At 41.0% G+C, this 19,129-nt stretch overlaps 1 protein-coding gene across 1 annotated transcript; it reads left to right on the top strand.

Moving 5' to 3' along the window:
• The first annotated feature begins 1,245 nt into the window (after positions 1–1,245).
• On the top strand, positions 1,246–12,670 carry ttpa (tocopherol (alpha) transfer protein). Its single transcript, XM_035169575.2, has 5 exons — positions 1,246–1,592; positions 4,616–4,769; positions 10,514–10,707; positions 11,084–11,194; positions 11,639–12,670. Exons 1-5 carry the CDS (start codon positions 1,413–1,415, stop codon positions 11,864–11,866), a joined length of 867 nt encoding a protein of 288 aa, XP_035025466.1. The 5' UTR covers positions 1,246–1,412; the 3' UTR covers positions 11,867–12,670.
• Positions 12,671–19,129: the final 6,459 nt, after the last annotated feature.

Raw genomic sequence — 19,129 nt, forward strand, 5'->3', positions numbered from 1 at the left:
ACTGCTTAGATTGGGGGGGGCAATTATAAATTTTCACACAGTGGATTTAGTGTTGAGAGTTTTTCCAAGTTTTAAAGAACATGTGACAATGAGGGTGTTCAGCAAGTGTGTGGAGGCAGCTCCTTCTCCGTTGAGGAACAGAGGCATCAGGACATTTTCACACAGACGACTAACTGATATGCTCTCACTCCGGCAAACAGGCAGTCAGGGATCCCGCTTCGGTGATCCATCATCTCAGGGATCTTGGGTTCAGCATGAACTGGGCAAAGAGCCGAGTGCAACCCTACAATGCACATAATATCTGGGCCTCAAAATAAACTCGCTCTCATGTCGTGTCACGCTACGGAGGGGAGGTTAGCGCGTCTCACACAATGTCTCTCCCTCTTTCGACTGGGAAAAGCTGCGTCGTTCAGATTATGCCTGCGCCTGCTCGGCCTGATGGCATCAGTGACGTCTGTTGTACACATGGGGCTTCTGATGATGAGAGATTTTCAGTGGCTGGCTCAACCTCACATACATGTTAGCTGAAACTCACATCCCTCCTTGCATGGACACGGAAAGAAACCGGCCTAGAATGATCAATGAGGGTCTGGCCAACAGTGGTAATATGGTCGACCTGTCTGTCAAAGACAGACGTGGTGTCATTGGAGCTTCCCTAGTTGGTCACACTGAGGCCATTCCCATAATGGAACACCTCACTCTGTTAAGGAACCCATCAGTTCCAATGCTTCATCAGCAGCCAGACCTAAGTTTGTCTGTCGTTAAGAGCAGAACAGGAAGTAAACAGTGGGTTTATTGGAGCTTTTTCACTGAAAATGTTTAGAGCATGAGAGCAGTGTTAGTGAACCAAAGTACTAACATTGTACAAAATAAATAAAATATTGTTTTGCACCCATTTGTCTTAGAATTGATCATATGAAGACCATCATTTACCCCCGAACCCCGACATTCAACGGGTACAACAACAAGCGGAGAAAGCAGAATCGCGGGCTGACCAGCGCGGAGAAATGCGCGTCCCGTGTGAACACCCAGGCGGCTGCGCGCTTGAGAACGGCGCTGCGCGGCGCGGCGCTGCGCTTCCGCGTCCTGTGTAAACCCGGCGTTATACTCAATACTCCAGTGAAGAACAGGTGACACACATTTGTACTTAAGTTCAGTGTATTTGAGTGAGTACTTCCATGGTAACCTACTTGATTGAGAGACCCTCTCTCTCGCTCTCGCTCTCTCTCTCGCTCTCGCTCTCACACACACACACACACACACACACACACACACACACACACACACACACACACACACACACACACACACACACACACACCCTCCAGTTGCAGCCCCCGCCCCCCCTCCTCCTCCTCCAGCAGCTGCCCGTCACTACCCAGCAGTGAAATGTGACCGGACCAGGTAGCGACATGAACGGGCCTCAGCTCAGTGATCTCCCGGACGACTCGGAGCAGCTGGATCCGCATGTGAGCGGCCTGAGGCAGAGAGCCCTGCAGAGCAGCGAGCTGTCCGCCGTCAGGAGCTTCTCCCGCGGCTTCCTCCTCAAGTTCCTGCGGGCCAGAGACTTCGACGTGGAGCGCTGTCTGAAGGTACCACAGCTGCATCTTCCTCAGGAGAACACTATGAACCAGTAGAGAGTCTGAGATGTTAAACAAGAACTTGAGTGTAACTTGATGAAAGTTTGGGCTGTTGTTCACTGTTCAGGGAAGCGGACCACACTCCACTGTGTGTGTGCATGATCAATCACAGAGCAGCAGTTATGTGCTCACATGTTAATGTAATAACTACATGACAACTCATCTTCTGCAGGCTGGACAGTTTACACCACACAATGTCACAAATACTGTAAATCTCAAATATTTGTTTTTTATTTCACAATATGCAAGCACTTGTACTTTCGTTTTTAGGGATACATTTCAGTGTAATGTGTGTGTGTGTGTGTGTGTGTGTCTCTCTCTGTGTGTGTGTGTGTGTGTGTGTGTGTCTGTGTGTCTGTGTGTCTGTGTGTGTGTGTGTGTGTGTGTGTGTGTGTGTGTGTGTGTGTGTGTGTGTGTGTGTAACATCGAGACATTACAGGAACACACACTCACATTCATACATGCACACAACTGGTTAAAAGTTCAATTCAATGTAACTCAATGTGAAAATGAAACAGAAATGTCTGAGATAGAAATATTTCCAAGGTGATAGAATGCTAAGTTGGTGATGTTATTAGATAGAGGTTTAGGTCAGCAACAACAATATCTCCCAGGTCCTCGACTTGGTCAGCGGTGAGATAAGAGACTGGGACTCCATATATGCACAAAGCTGCTTGTGAGCCTTGCACCAGCTGCACCGGCTTTAGGGCTGTGGTCTTTTCTTTACTCAGTTGCAGGACGTTTTGTAACATCCAGATATTCATGTCCTTCAGGCAGTAGAGCAGTGAATTTAAAGTGCTGATGTTTTAGTTATAACAGTGAAATGTGGAGTGTGCCGTCTGTGTGCTGAAGCATGTGAGGACTGAACAGGAGAGACTCAGTACATCATATCAAGTATAACCATGAAATCATCACGTTGATATGATCTGGAACACTGAGGGAGGGTGTCACACAGACATACCCAGCTCTCAAGCCTGTTGATGATGTCTACAGTGTTGAACGCTGAACTATCAACCAGTATTGTAGCCTGCTTGGCATCAGTATCAATCCTCAAGTCACTGACAACCTAAATGAGAACAACTTTGGTGCTCTGGTGAGTTCAGAATCCAGGGTGCTGCTTATCTTCTGTAAATGACTAAATGATGGTGCAACTGATGGCAAACAGTTTCCTCTATTATTTGACTGAGGTGGACTGCCCTTACAGTTACAATGCATTCGTTTTTCAGTGGTTGCTTTGCATATTTGAAAGTTTAGAAAAATTCATTTTCACTGAAAATGTTTGCAAAACGGTTCTAGTTGCAACTGCGGAGGGTTAATTTATTGGTAACTGGTCGAAATAATTTTTGATTGCTCTTATTGATGTACCGATTATATCTGTTTTATCGTCTTTGACCTATATGTGTCGCGTGACTATTTTGTGAGTGATGCTTGGCCCAAGTTAAGGCCATAAAGAGGTGAGGTACAGGATTTGTGTATTTATTCACTTCAATTTGGTCAGTTTCACAGACACAGAGATACACAAATTTACAAAAAGTGCTTAAAGTCTTATCTTAGTGCCACTTTAGTCAAACACACTGTGACTTGTCAATGTCTACATGTGCATCATTCCAATGTAAAATAGCCATAAACTAGCTAAAGTCCAAATGATATATAAATTTAACTTCATAAGTAGATATAGATATTTTGCACCTGCATATCAATATTAACATCTCATGAGTCAGAGCGAGGATATATTGCCGTATCAATATTTTGTCAAACCCCTAACTCTGAGCATTCTTCTTCCAACCCATCCCTCACCAGTCATCCAACACACAACAGTCATACATGCACACAATTACTCTATTGTAAGTTGTGTACTATTTTGTTTACTGCCTCTATCAGCTAATCTAAAAACAAATGGTGTGTTTAGTTGTGTGAAAGTGCACAGCTCAGACACACAGTCCAGTACTTGAGTTGACATCTGGTAAAAGTGTACCAGAGTGTGTCTGTGAAAAACAAATATAAATCTCTAAAAATAACCAGTGATCCAGGGGTGTATTTACAGTCTGAACATATTCCTAAAGTGTTGTGTGTAAACAGTTTTGTTAAAGCGGTGCTCCATGCAGAGTGTTCAGTTGGGAGCTCAGCAGAGAGGGTGAGGCGCTCTTCTGCATTTGAAAGCAGCTGGAGCTCGGCCATGTGGGTCGAAGCTCTGTGGCTGTAGTAAACACACACAGTGACACAAACAGCTCTTTCCCTTTGCCTTCATTCCGACTGAACATCTTGAAGGGATAGTTCACCCCAAAAGGAAAATTCACTCATTATCTACCCACCACTATGGAGGGGTGGGTGAAGTGTTTAAGTCCACAAAACACTTTGGCATTTTCAGGGGTATAAAGTGTTGCAGCCAAGGCCAATACAATTGAGGTAACTGGTGACCACTTTTTGAAACAGAAAAAAACATAGAATGCCTCCATACTGCTCCTGTGGTGTCATCCAAGTGTCCGGAAGTCCCGACATTCAAATTCAACTCGAAACTGCGTCATTTACTTTGTGTTTTTAGCCTAAATGTCAACTAAACATGGTGTAAATGACCTTATTTCGAGTAGAATTTGAATGTCGGGGCTTATGGACACTTGGTTTTTGGTTTGAAGAAGAAGTCACCATTTACTTCAATTGTACTAGATTTGGCTGCAATGCTATCTAACCCTGAAACCCCAGAGAGTGTTTTGAGGACTCAAACATTTCACCCAACCCTCCATTGGCATAGTGGTGAGTTAATTTTCATTTTTGGGTGAACTATCCCTTTGAGCTGGTAGTTCTATTTCCCTGTGATCCTCAGTGGCAGGGACATTTACTCTGAGGGTTTGTCTCAGAAGAACCACAGCACATATCTTCTTTAAGGCACTGCTTCAGTTGCAGTCATAGGTCATGTAGGTACAGTAGACTCCTGTGATTTCCCTCATGTCCCTGAACATTGCATGTGTCCTGTGCAGCTGTTACTGAACTATCAGCGGTGGCGGAGGGAGAGTCCTGAGATCAGCGGCTGTCTGTCTCCCTCCTCTGTGCTTGGCCTCCTCAGCACAACATACCACGCCGTTCTTCCACAGCGGGACCATGCAGGCAGCAGGGTGCTCATCTACAGGATCGGTCAGTACACAAAGCAGTTATGCAATTACTGTATCCAGCAAATGTGTCTTTTTAATCTTGTTTTTTAGCTTAATACATCACATTAAATATCTTTGTAACATGAGACAGAAATGACAGAATCACTTACATTTTTAATCTGTTAAATTTCTGTCCTGGTTTTCAATAATAACTACAACTGCAATATGACAAACACATTATGTTTATTGTGGCTGCTTTACAATAAAAGAATCCCCGTGTTTTTCCTGTTAAATTCTTTTGATGTGAAGCAACAGCAGTTGGAGGATTTATTTACACAAATAAATGGTAAAAGGTTTGTATTTATGAAGCACTTTTCTAGTCTTGATGACCACTCAAAGCACTTCACAGTACAGTTTGCCATTCACGCATTCAAACACACACTCATACAGTGCATCTATTAGCAGCACTTTTTTTTTCTATGATGGGGAAGACTGGGATCGAACTGCCGACCTTCTGGTTGGAGGACAACCGCTCCACCCCTTAGCCACAGCCGCCCTCAAGTAATAACTTATACTTAAAATGAGTGAACATGTTTACATTTGAGGCTGAGTCCAGTAAGATCAAACTGTGCTGGATCAGTTACCAGCTGCATTGTTTCCTGTCCAGCTCTGGTGCTCAGGTAGGAAATCCAGTATCCAGAGATGAACTGATCTGCCTGGGCAAAATATATGGTATATTTGGAGATAATCATCATTGGTCAATGACTGCACTCATAAGGGAAGATAAAACAAAAAGGTGCAATAAGCACATGGTTGAAGAAGATGGTGTAAGTTCGTTTAGGCTGAGTTCAAATCTTGTTAGTTAAATGTCAGTAAAAAGTGTCTGTGCTAGAGCATGGTTCAAAGAGGCTATGAAGACCATCATTTACCCCGAACCCCGACATTCAACGGGTACAACAACAAGCGGAGAAAGCAGAATCGCGGGCTGACCTTATATATACAGTCTATGGGGCTGACCAGCGCGGAGAAATGCGCGTCCCGTGTGAACAGCCAGGCGGCTGCGCGCTGGAGAACAGCGCTGCGCTGCCTCGCAGCCTTGCTGCGTCCGGTGTAAACCCGGCGTAACGAGTGTGGGGGCTCTGTGTGTTTGTGCCAGTGTTACAGTAGCGCTGAACACTGCGGAAGTCTTCCACACTGCTGGCTGTGTGGCGTTGACACAAATTCCAGCTCACGCATGGGAGAGCGAGCGGTCGCGCCCGAGCAACTGCTGCGGGCTTGGGAACGGCGCTGCGCTGCCTCCATCCGGTGTAAACCGGTGTAACGAGTGTGGGGGGGCGGGGGATGAGGTGGGGGGTGGGCCAAGGCCATGTAGGGAGACTCCCAGTGTATTGTTACGACACAATACACAGGAAGTACTATACTCATTCCAGTCACTCAAGCATGACGTTTCTGACTTAGAGGAACCATAACAAAACGCGCGAGTGTTTTTTTTCCAGAGTTTTTGGGTTGGTAGACATGCCAGATACCCACATTAACGTGTAGAAGCACTAACAAAGTGGAATTTGCATGCTATGTCCCCTTTAAGACCAACACATCCATGGGTGCTCAGATGGGCGCAATTGCAATTCATAAATGTGGGCACTGGACACGAAAATAACAACTGATCTGAAAATATAGTAAAGACACTTGTGTTGCACTTGATGCCACTTTGCTCCAGGTGTAAATTCAGGGCACATAGTGAGCTTGACTTGCAGACATTTTAATTTGAAATAAATAAGCAGAGTACAGATTTACTTAAGCAAACAGCAACAACATACCTTTTTTATTGTCAATTATTGTTCTGTGTTCAACTAAATAATAGGTTAGTGTTAAATAAATGTCCATTTAAGTTTATTTAAATTGTTGCCCTTTTTTGTTATTATTAATTTGTATTATTTCAATAGTTGCAAATAAGAAAACAAACATAATATTCGTGTTTTATATCGGCCTTCAGCCGCCCTGCCCTTTGAATATGGCCATCGGCCATTGAAAAGCCCATATCTGTCAACAAACATCATTGCTGAAAAAATGTAGCCCAGAAATCAATCAGTCAATCAAATTTGATTTGCTTGCTGTGCAGGTTACAATAATGAACCATTCAATTTGGTTGAATGTATAATTTAATTACAAGTTATCTCAAAATAAGGTATTACCTAAAAGATGTATTCAGCTGTTTTTAAATGGTGTAGTTTAGCATTTGTATGCCACAGGGGAGGGATTGGTGGAAGCAACAAAACCATAAAACCAAATGGTGTAAACTAAAGGAGTAAAAATAACTATTTCCATGTACTCATGTCTTATGGTGCATGTATTGACAAACACAGAGGCAGTTCCCTTTAAAACTCTACACATCTGCAGTAACGCGCAGAGAAAAACCACAAGACCTTCACAGGTCTCCTATTTGAGGAATTATACACTTACAAATATCAGAGCCAGAATGAAGGCAGACATGTCATTACGTTTGCGGATGACTCAGATTAATATTGTGTCCCTACTCTGTGACAATGACACTGTGTCTTGTAGATCACTTCTAAAATAAAAAATGTTATAAAAAGGTGAAGGATGTTTCTGGTAAGAAAAGATCTCGATGGAGAATTGCCACATTGCTCAGAAGAGAAAAACATTGGTGGCCTCCATGTTCATTATGAAGAGAAACTTCACATTTATCATCAGAAACTTAGAAACGCACAGTAGGCTTTCTTCTCTGACATCATCACCAAAAAAAATTATAATGCTCATGCCTTGTTTGCTACCGTTGACAGGCTAACAAACCCTCCTGTGTCAGTTACGTCTTTTTGGCACAAAACTAGATGTCTTCCTGTCAGGTCTTCGATCACTCCACAGCACTGAGACTACTCTTGTCAAGGTCTTAAATGACAACTGCATAAACACAGATATTGGCATAGTCTCAGTCTCAGTATTACTAAATCTCAGGGCTGCATTCATCACAGTGGACCACAGCATATTACTAGACCGACTGAAAAACCAGGTAGGACTATCTGGCACAGGCCCACCAATCAAAGTCAGCTTGAATCTTTGAAGTTAAAAACCACAAACCAAGCCAGAAATCTTGGTGTAGTCATTGACTCAGACCTTAACTTTAACAGCCACGTTAATACAATTACAGAGTCATCTTATAACCACCTTAAGAACATATCAAGGATTAAATGACTTACTGTATGTTTTAGCAGGATTTTATATTTTATGTAAAAGCCCTTTGAATTGCCTTGTTGTTGAAATGTGCAATACCAATAAACCTGCCTTGCCTTACACATAAGAAAATGTCTGATAGAGATGAAGGGAGCAGCAATGACAATTGTAATGTAAGAGTAATTGTCATAAATGGTAGAATATGTGAGAAGGCATGTTGTATATCTAGCAGTCTTGTTGCAATCATAGTCCACGATCAAGGTCACATGGCCTTGTGTTGTTTTGAACAAAATATCTCAGCAATGCCCAGAAGGGAATATCATTACATGTGGCACAAGCCTTTACTTAGACTCAAGGAGTTTTGCCTTTTGAATGTGATATCTGCGCAATGCCTTGAGGGAATTCTTTTACATTTGGCACAAACATTCACTTGAACTTGGATTTCAATTTGGTAGCCAAAGGTCAAGGCATGTTTGTGTTTTTCTTGAACATGATATTTTGAGGTCAGTTTAAGGGAATGTCGTCAAATTTGGCACAAACTTTCCCTTGGACTCAAAGATGAACCTCACGTCCCGGTGAATGTGATATATCAAGACTGCCCGGAGGGAATTTCATTACATCTGGTCACTGATTCTTGACAAAACAGGATCCAATATTGAAAAAAATAAAACCTCATGCTCAGACAGATTAAACTTTGTACAAGGCTACTGAGCTATGCTCTGATGCAACCTCCCAACTTTTTTCTTTTTTAACAAAATGTGCTTTTTGTCTTGCCATCACTTATTTTGTGTCAACACCAAGGCTGACAGAAGAAAATTACTTTCAATATGTGTATATTTTTACATTATAAAGATTTCAGTCTGTGCTCTTTTGGCCTGTAAAATAGAATTTTAACTTTACCTTAAACAGCTATCAGAATATTTTTAAAAATACATTCTCATGTCAGGAGACAGGTTACATGTGTCAATGTGCCTTCAACGTTATGTGTGTGTAAGCCCCACAAAACAAATGGAGTTCATGTAGCAGCCATTTCCTTTCAGCTTGATGCTAGATACTAACAGAACCTACTTCTAAACAATGTCCTCAGAAACTGGAAGACAGTGTTGACATATCATGGTTGTGACACAGGAAATATTTACATTAAGATTTAAACTTCCTTCAGAGTGACTGCTGCCCCTAATATTGCCTGATTTTAGTACATTTTATTGAATGTCTGACAGTTAAAAAAAAAAAGTGGGGACACAACTTTAAAACCTAATGTCCCATGTCTCAAGAATCAGTGTGGTACAATTCACTTGGACTCACTGATTAAGTGATTAGATTGTGGTCAAAGGTCAAGGTCACGGTATCCTCAAAAAACATGTTTTTGGCCTCTTTAATGTGTCATCTCATTTTTTTTTATCAGTTGTCACTTGGACTCAAAGATAAAGTGATTATGTTTCAATGGTCAAAGGTTGCAGTGACCTTGTATGAATCTGGAAAAAAGTATGTCGAAATATGTACACAGAAACTGCACAGGTTGGCGGAGGCATACAAAGCATTGTGGTAATTCTAGTTCATTTGTGTACTGTATGCAATGTTAACTATCACACCAATGCAATTCCATACTACAGTGGACAGATTCAAGTGAGTCACATCCACATTTTAAATTCACCATCACGTTCAAAGCTGTGCATCTATGGGTGTGATTCATGTGCTTTGTTGCCCAATTCATTACAGTTTTCAATTTAACAGTCCCAGTCTCTGCAGCTCTGTCCTAAATAGCTTTCTCTTAGCTGCACTCTGTATTTAATAAAACAAGACTTACATTCATCAACCTCTAAATGAAGTCTCATGCTGTAGCTCAGTTGCCAGATTTTCTGATTTCCTTCCTCAAGTCCACCAGCAGGTCCTCTTTTCCAGTTTAGAGTGAAATGCCTTGCAACTATGGAATGGATTGACACGAATTTCATAGACATCCAGGAGAAACGATAAAACATTTAGTCTTCTAACCTCACACCTAAGGGCATTAAGGGCAGCTGTGGCTAAAAGGTAGAGCAGGTTGTCCACAAACCAGAGGGTCGTCGGTCCGATCCCGGGCAAGACACTGAACCTTAAATTGCCCCTGACGGCTGTGCCGGCAGTGTGTGAGTGATGTGTGATAGAGAAAGTGCTGCACATACAGTATTTGCACTGTATGAATGTTATGGGAATAGGTGAATGACAAAAACTGTCCTGTAAAGTGCTTTGCCTCATCATCAAGACTTGATAAGTACTGTATAAATAAAGCCAATTTACCATTTAACACCATCATGAGGTCAAAATTTCAGTTAGAGTAAATACCTATTTAACTAATGGCATCACCCCCATCCTCAGATGCAGTCTGTGTAGTGCTGATTAGCAACATGCAAACATACCAAGATGATTGTTTTACCCCACAAATCCTCTCTAGGTGTTGTGTGCAATGACAGTTGTGAGACTCAACCAAACTGTCTTTAGCTAACAGCTTAAAGCTACAGTATGATAAGCTAGAGTCATTTGATCAAATAACCTTGTTCCGTCTGTCCGTCTGTCCGTCTCCCTCTCTGTCTCTCTGTCTGTCTGTCTGTCTGTCTGTAGGGCAGTGGAACCCCAAAGACTGGTCGGCCTTCCAGGTGTTCCAGGTCAGCCTGATGACATCAGAGATCATCTGCATGGAGACACAGACGCAGAGGCGGGGTCTGAAGGTCATATTTGACCTACAGGGGTGGTGTTTAGGCCATGCCATGCAGATTAACCCTTCCATCGCCAAAAAGATATCCTCTGTCCTTTCGGTAGGCCTCTAACTCCTCACCTGCTTTAAGCCTGTGCTTCACATGTGTCTTCGACCAATTAAAGGACTAAAAGGAAGAACTTCAGCTCTTAGACAATAACATTTTGATAGTATGTTGCACCACAGGACATCTCGATGATAAATTGATTGGCCAATTTGCTTGACTTCATTTGTCTGCTTAAGATCATCATACTCAGCAGTTTGAGTTATTGTCTTTCATTGTCTTGTGTGATTGATCTGAATAACCATTATTCACCATTCCATGTTGTTTTACAATTTAACTGATTGACTGATGTGATCAAGTTGTCAGATTGCTTAACATTGTTTTTACATCTGTGTTTGTATGTGTGTGTGGGGGTGGGGTTGTTTGTCATCAGGAATCGTTTCCGTTGAAAGTCCGAGGAATTCATCTGGTCAATGAGCCAATGTTCTTTTGGACGGTCTTTGCCCTTATTCGTCCCTTCCTGCCAGATAAGATCAAACAAAGGGTTTGCACTTTAATTCTAATATCTGTTTCTGTTCTCAGGCTATATCCATACCACTACGAAAACTGTGTTTTCACTCTAAAACAATCTCTGTCCATGCAAGTCTTTTGGCTCAGTAACAGTTTTAATCCCCCCAGTCCCCCGAGACTAATACTTTGGTTGTTATCTTCCTGAAGAGGGTCATTTTATTGTAGCCTGACGAATCAGCGAAGGCTATGCTGTGACCGAAAAGAACCAATCAGCAAGCTGTTCAGTTTTTGTGGCCAGCAGCGTTTCCAAACCCCTCGACTCGACAACTCTGCAGTGATGTGGAGCTGGGCGTAGAGATTATGCATTCTCAAACAAAAACTTAGTAGTAGGGATATAGCCTCAGACTCTGATCTTAGACTCCATTTCGCATACAAATACATCGAAAATGGCTTAAAACCAACTTACTTCTCTCTGTAGATCCATATGCATGGTGCCAATTTCCATGACAGTTTAAGTGACTTCTTCTCACCGGCCGTCCTACCTCCAGAATATGGAGGGGAGGGGCCTGAAATAGAGGAGGTGTGCCGAGACTGGACCAATCATCTGCTTCAATCAGAGGAGCTCCTGCAGCAGATTGCCGCCCATCCAACGGCTGATATCGACATAAATCAAGAAGACTTGAATGAACAATTCTCAGAGGGATGACATTTGGAGTTATGTCCTCTCGACCATGGTTGTTGGAAGACCACTGGAAGACATTTTTGAGGTGCTTAAGTCTCGAGTACAAACTGTGTAATTTGTTTGCTGTGTTTAGAGAGCTGGAAAGAAGTCCATCAGATGGAGTTTACATACTTTCGCAGTCTACAAGGGCCAAACTGAAAAGGGGATTGACATCGTCATAGATTGAATCCTCTGAAGGATGAAGCCCCTGAATTGGGATATAGTTTTGGTCTGTTATCTTGTCAACAAAACGTTCCACCATACTGCACCCACTGTTATTGTACATACTCTATGTTGGACATGCATAGCAATAATTTCTAAACACATGCGTAGCCAATGCTCCAAACAGACACAGGATGTGTGAGGCAGCCATCCCACGCAAATGTAGTTGTTAAAAATAAATGCATCTCCAGCCGTACATGAGTGTTGCTAGATGTTACTGTGTGGATGTACTATTTAACAATTCAAAACATAGCTTTTTTGTTACAGTAAGTTTAAGTCATTTATGACATGAAATTGTGGCCTTTTTATTAGGAGTAGGTGATGATAGGTATGGTGATTCATTGTACACAATAATGGGCAGTATTTATGATACAGGTATTTTATTTTTTAGTATTTGAAATACAAAATAGTATTTTGTTAATTTGTATGTGATAGGTTTGATGAAAATGGATTCATATTTTGTATCTAAATACTTTAGTGTTTTGCATTTTTGTAGTTTAAAAATACTGTAAAATACTTTTTGTGAGACGTGTACGCGATGACGTCATAAAAATGAAAATCAAAGCATGCAGCCTCTAATTGGTGTCTACTCAGGTATTTGCCCAGGCTTGTTGAGATCAGAACATTGAGGTTTCGAAAATTGATGATCCAGAGAAGAAGACGCATAAGGAGAGAAATGTGTTGGTTGATATCTCTCTGATATATTTCTATCGATTTTTAGCATAAATTGCTACGATTCTTAACAGTTCCTATGTTTTGGTGTTTGCTTCAGTGTCTAAATCAAATTTGCGCAGTGTTCTAGCAAACAATTGAACCCAAGTTACTTTAGCAGCCCTCACAGTTAATGTTCGCTTGCTACTTTCAGCCTATGCTAAGTTTTTGTCGGTGGTGGATGGGAAAGAAACTACAAAGCGTTTCAGAGTTGTAGTACAACATTACTTTATAATGCCACGAGATAGTTTGTCTTAGTAAATACACACGTGTTTGTGCCTTATTGTCATTAACAAGGTGGTGCTGCAAAGCCATGAAACAATAGGTTGTTATCCATTCCACCACTGGCTTTAGTTGTAGCTCACAACTTCTCTAAGTCTAGATGTGTAACTTAGTGGGGGCTGTTTTTTGTTGCCTGAGAATTGTTCTTGAATAACTCAATCGATCGATTGAATAAGACTGCGTGGGCATTATAATTGAAAATGCACGCCACAAGGTCGTTTTCCCGCCCACATGTTTGTTAACAACTTCCAAATATGTGTCTAATGGTTGCTAACTAAATAATTAATTGTTAAAGGAATACACCCCAATCGAAGTAGCTTTTTAGTGATGTGATTTCACTTGGGAAAGTATTTTTGGGTATTTTTAAAATACACAAATACAGTAGTTTATTTTGATACAAGGCATGGCTGCTTTATTTTGCAGTTTATTTTGATACAGTTACAATAAGGGTATTTGTTTTTGTTAGATTTGTTTTTTGTTGTTTAAATATGTATACTGATTTATTTTGTTATAATTTTAAAGGTTCAGTGTGTAGAATAATGACATGGTAAATTGTTTGTATTTATATAGCACCTTTCTAGTCTTGCTGACCACCAGTTTTGCCATTCACCCATTCACACATTCATACAGTGCATCTATGGACAGCACTTTTTTTCTATAAGGGGCAATTTGGGCTTCAGTATCTTGCCCAAGGACACTTGGGCATGCAGATGGGACTGGGATCGAACCGCTGACTTTCTGTTGAATACTGAATATTTTAGCTGAATACCCCCTCACTCCCCTTCCAAACATGAAAGAGAACCTGTGGTAGCCTTCTGTTGTCAGACAAACCAGTCTGGGCTACTGTAAAAAACATGGCAGCCTTTGTAGAGAGGACCCGCTCCTGATGTAAATTTGAAGTATTTAAATATAAGCGGCACATTCTAGGGTGAAGAAAACACCAATTCGTACAATTTGGATGAAACTAAATTGTATTCAATTTCTGCCAATAGATCCCTAACCCTGAATTAATTGTTTTTTAACATTTGCTGGAAATAACAGTAATAGTAACTATTTTATCCGTGAATTTTACTGCCTTTAAAAAAGAATATTTAGCCAATAATAGGAAATCTGTGCACATAAATTATATAAAGGGCTCAACAAGTTATTGATAAATGGAGTCTTTTAACGTGTCTGTGTATGTAAAGGCATTTTTATTTAATGTTTTACGTGTGTGTGTGTGTCAAGCTTAGCGCCTGATACATGGACCATACTGTCTGAGGCTCCACAGACACAACAGCTGAGTCATATTCCAGCTTTACACTGCTGTGAATGCAGTGTAATGATTTATCATAGTCAAATTGGTGTCTTTACCTGAGTAGAGACTTACCTTTGATCAGTTTATATGCTTCATAAATACCCACCGGTATGTATATGACAGTTCAACCCTGTCTAATATGTCAACATATCTGCTGATCCTAATAAAGAAATAAGCATTAATTCGATAGAGCAGAGCAGATGTGATCAAGTTTGGGGGCGGTTGTGGCTTAGAAAGTGTGATCCACAAGCCAGATGGTAGTTCGATCCCTGTGTCCCCCATTCCACATGCCGAAGTGTCCATGGGGAAGACATTGAACTCCAAATGGCCCCCATTCAATTGTACATAATGTGTGAGTGATGTGTGATAGATGTGTGATAGAGAAAGTGCTGCACATAGATGTACAATATGAATGAGTGTGTGAAAACTGTACTGTAAAGCACTTTAAGTGCTCATTAAGACTGGAATTGCGCCATATTAATACAGATTATTTACCATTGACTTTCCAAATCCAGTTCTCACTGCTAAGAAGCTTTGGTGACACTTTCACACAGTGACCTCATTCCTGTATAAAAATCTTGGTTTTTTTTACCTATAAGACCAATAAATCACATCTGTGGGTTCAAAGCCAAATCCGTTTTTTAGAAGTCTTCAGCTCTTTTCCATTTTATATTTTATATTCTTGAAATTAGGTATTTTACTTTTTTTTAAATAAAAATGTTCCTGTTTGTATCAGATGTAAAGCTGCACTCATTTGTTTTTCTGGTAATGCTCACACCATTTTCTTTTTATATTTTGATATTGCTATATACTTAGATGAGTAAAATAAAATATGAAGTAATCAATATGAAAAAAGCTAATGCAACTTTGTGGTTTACTTTTCTGACAACCTGAAATCTGTACAGACCTTTGATCAGTGTCAGCAGGTCAGTAAACATGTCCATCGGCTTCCTGGGTCTATTAAACATTATCTACTCCACAACACTGCAGAACCCCTCCTCCTCCTGGCAACAATCCACCATGGAAGAACATTTCACTTTTAACTGAAGACAGATGCACAGTACAAGCCTTTTTCGTTCACTGCTTTTTCTGTTCACCTGATGACAGATCTCTGATCAACAGCTAAATATATCTTTAATTGTGCTGTATTGCAGGCCATGCACTTGAAATATTGTAGGTTATGGTGACCCCCCCCCCCCTCGATTCACATTCGCCTGTGGCTGTGTCACTTGGCTTATTGGTTTACTCTGTGGAAACCCTGTTGTAACTGGCACAAAAGGAAGTTTCTCTCGAAACAAGATTGAGGATCATAGTTTGTGTGCAGTGTGACGTCACTGACAAAGAATGGTAATATCTTACTTACAGAGGGTTCCTTTAACAATACTATGAATTAAAAAAAGAATGACACATGCACTAATGCAAAACCAATTTGACTCCATCAGGTGTCAGCTGTAGAAACACATCTTCCATCGTGCTGAATAGATCTATTTTTATTCGGTTTATTTTTTATTTTACAGACCATACTGACCTGTGCAAACTTATTTACTAATTATTCACATTCTCAGGAAATATTCCGATATGACCTGAAGCACGTGATCTTCACGTGCATGAAGTAAAAGATATATCACATTTGAATAATTTCTATTTTAATATCACGTGTGAACAGCATTCCAGTGTGAATTTGTGATAACAGTCTTGTGTGTTTTTATATACATTTCAAATTGTCAATAACCTTTTTGTTTTGGTTGTTGTCTACATGTGAGTTATTTAAGATGTTTGATTTGTCAACATTTGTCTGTTGATGTGAGGCAAACTGACTTGATGAAATCTACAGGTTGATCAACAGTTTCCTGAGTAATTTCCAAAGCTGTTCCTCTTTAAGAAACACACAAGTGACGCACACACACACACACACACACACACACACACACACACACACACACACACACAACACTGTTCACTCCAAACCAGACATGGTACATTTTATTGCTCCTGATCCAGTTAAGATTCTGTGTGATCCCACATGCATAAAATATGAGACTGACAAGAAAAAATCCTACATCAAGATACTAAATAACAAGTAGGAGTACTTTGTGACACTTTATCTCTATCTATCTATCTATTTGTTTTAAAAGGACTACTACTACCGTCCTTGACGACGGCCTGCACTTTATTCTTGTGTATCTCTCCACCACAGTCTCCAGTTGGTCCGAGCCTTTTTTACCAGTCTGTCCAGCGCCTTGGTGTCCCTGTTCATTGTATTCCCTCCCCACCAGACAGCCGTGTAAAAAAGGACACTTGCCACCACTGACTCAGTACAGACATCAAATGACCTCAGCCTCCTCAGGAAGAAGATCCTGCTCTGCCCCCTTCGGTAGAGGGCATCTGTATTACCAGACCAGTCCAGTTTGTTGCCTAGGTGCACACCTACGTATTTATAAGTGTGTGGTCTTATCATTAACTACACTGCCTACCACTGGTTTACACCCAGCATGTGAATGTTAGCGTGTTTACTACACACGTCTGAATGTAGGATGCATGTGTAGGGTGATACGGGTAGCATGTTTGTACTTGTGTGTGTGTGTGTGTGTGTGTGTGTGACTATGTGTATTGTGATACATGTAGGTTCTATGTATTTGTATGTATGTGTTTTTGTGATACGTGTTCTATGACGCAGTGGCCTGGAGCCCAAGGCAAGTTTCCCTATGGGTACATAAAGTATTCCTTACCTCCCATATTCTTTTGTACCTTTTAAAGGCGTAGATCAGGAATCATTTCAAAGCAGTTCACCTGCAGTGTTATTTAGTATGTGATAGCAGGTTCAGAGAGACCTTCAAACATAAGCAAGACATGAAGAGGGCTTACCATCTTCATGGGTTTTAATTCAAGGGTCCCAGAAATAAACTATAAGATATACTGACCTGTGATTCAAGCACAGTGTGTCAGTTTCAGTGTGTTGCTTTTTGAGCTGTTAATCATTAGCCAGAGAATAAGAACGTCCACAGGATCCTCACTGCAGATGGAACATGTGAGAGCAACACATGCACTTTAACACCACCTGCTGTAGATTTAGAGAATGAATATGACCCTGAATGAGGCCCAATGTTTCTGTAACAGTGCAGCTGAAACTGCACAATAAGGTATAAGCATGAGGCTTGACCATAAAAAGCATGAATATACCATAATAAAAAATATGGTCACGTATAAACTGAAGATTCCAAGAGGGTACAGCATACAGATTTAACTAACTTGTAAGTTACTAAGTGAAATTTGTTACATCATGTAAAATAATGTTACCTGCATTTAACAGAGTTCTAAGTTGAATAAAGTCAAAGTGTAACTCAAAAATGTATTTTTATGGGCCTTGAAATTTTTAGCTAAACTTTTTGAATACAGTGTAATCACATTTGCAAGGACATTTACACCTTGTTGAACTGTCTGTTCCAGGTTGGTCCCCAGTGACAAGACTGAGAACGACATCAGGTGTTATGAGGGCTGCTGTTTGCTATCATTTTCCCACAGCGTCCAGATGAAGGCAGGGTTCTGTACGTGAAGGCAGCAGGTGTTTGAGGCCCACTATGAGAAGCTGTGAGTCCACATCCATCTCCCTGCTGGCTGCACCCTCTCTATCAGTATAGCTGATAGCTGCATTCACCACAGTAAAGCAGAAAGCAGAGATTTTGACATGTCAATTTTACATATCATTTTAAGTACTGAAATAATGCCATCACTGTATCGTACAAAGTGCAATATATGGATGGTGTCCCCCCCCCCCTCTGTTGACCAGAGAACAGCCAGAGGATACAGTTACGCTGCTGCTGAAACTACAGTCTGAGGATAAATTGGGTCAGAGAAATACAGGTCATTATGAAAGAGAAGCTCTGCCAGCAGAGGACAATAGAGAGCTGCCGGAAAAAGTGGATGACGTGACTCAGACTTGGCTGCACAGTCAGCACAGTAGAAATCGAACCCAGAGTACACATGTGCAGATCACATGCCAAATATTTTCTCACTGATTAAACAAACTGAAATGTATCGGTTCCTTTGTTTATTTCTTTGTTTACTTTTTAATCTGTAGACTTCAATAGTAGAAACTCAGCAGAAATGGAAAACGCATACATCTGTCATTAGACACCTTTTTGCACAAAGAGTTCTTAGATAGGAATCGAGGGTCTAAGAGTATTACTGTCTGTTAATATGTGTGTACCTGAAAGTAAAATCAAGCAACTGTACCTACTGGGCAGGAATACGTCTTTCAAACAGACTATGCTTTCAAAGCGGGCCTCCTTTCATTCATTTGTGTCTGTCGATCGATTTCTCAGGAAGGAAACTCCGGAGCCATAAAAGGAGAGGTTTCACTCAACGCCTTGCACAGATGCAAACACATAGCCATAAATCTCCATTTGATAAATACAATGGCCCACAAGCACACCAATTTAACAGGGGGTGTGACAGGGGGTGTGTCCCTGTTATTGTAATTCAGAGCATTTAATTATCCCCATGGGACTATAAACCCAGAAACATTTGTCCCTCACCCTCCATTTCACTGTGGAAAGTTGTCACTCTGCCCTTTGCTCTCCACACACTGTACCCAGGCCTTATCTATTACCCAGCAGATAGTGTACTGTACAGGTTGTGTGAATATTTTAGGTATTACATCATCAGTCATAGGGCCCTCGTGTTAGCCCGGCTTGCTTTGAGTGCCAACTGAAGACTGAGACTCTGAGTGAGACTGA

Source organism: Hippoglossus stenolepis, chromosome 11 (genome assembly GCF_022539355.2).
Source record: "Hippoglossus stenolepis isolate QCI-W04-F060 chromosome 11, HSTE1.2, whole genome shotgun sequence".
Lineage (NCBI taxonomy): Eukaryota > Metazoa > Chordata > Actinopteri > Pleuronectiformes > Pleuronectidae > Hippoglossus > Hippoglossus stenolepis.

Bases quoted from the DNA above. Each gene is read 5' to 3' on its own strand.
- ttpa (XM_035169575.2), top strand. From the start codon at position 1,413: ATGAACGGGCCTCAGCTCAGTGATCTCCCGGACGACTCGGAGCAGCTG. The intron at 10,708-11,083 runs GTAGGCCTCTAA...GTTTGTCATCAG, and splicing joins AGATATCCTCTGTCCTTTCG to GAATCGTTTCCGTTGAAAGT. The intron at 11,195-11,638 runs GTTTGCACTTTA...TTCTCTCTGTAG, and splicing joins CAGATAAGATCAAACAAAGG to ATCCATATGCATGGTGCCAA.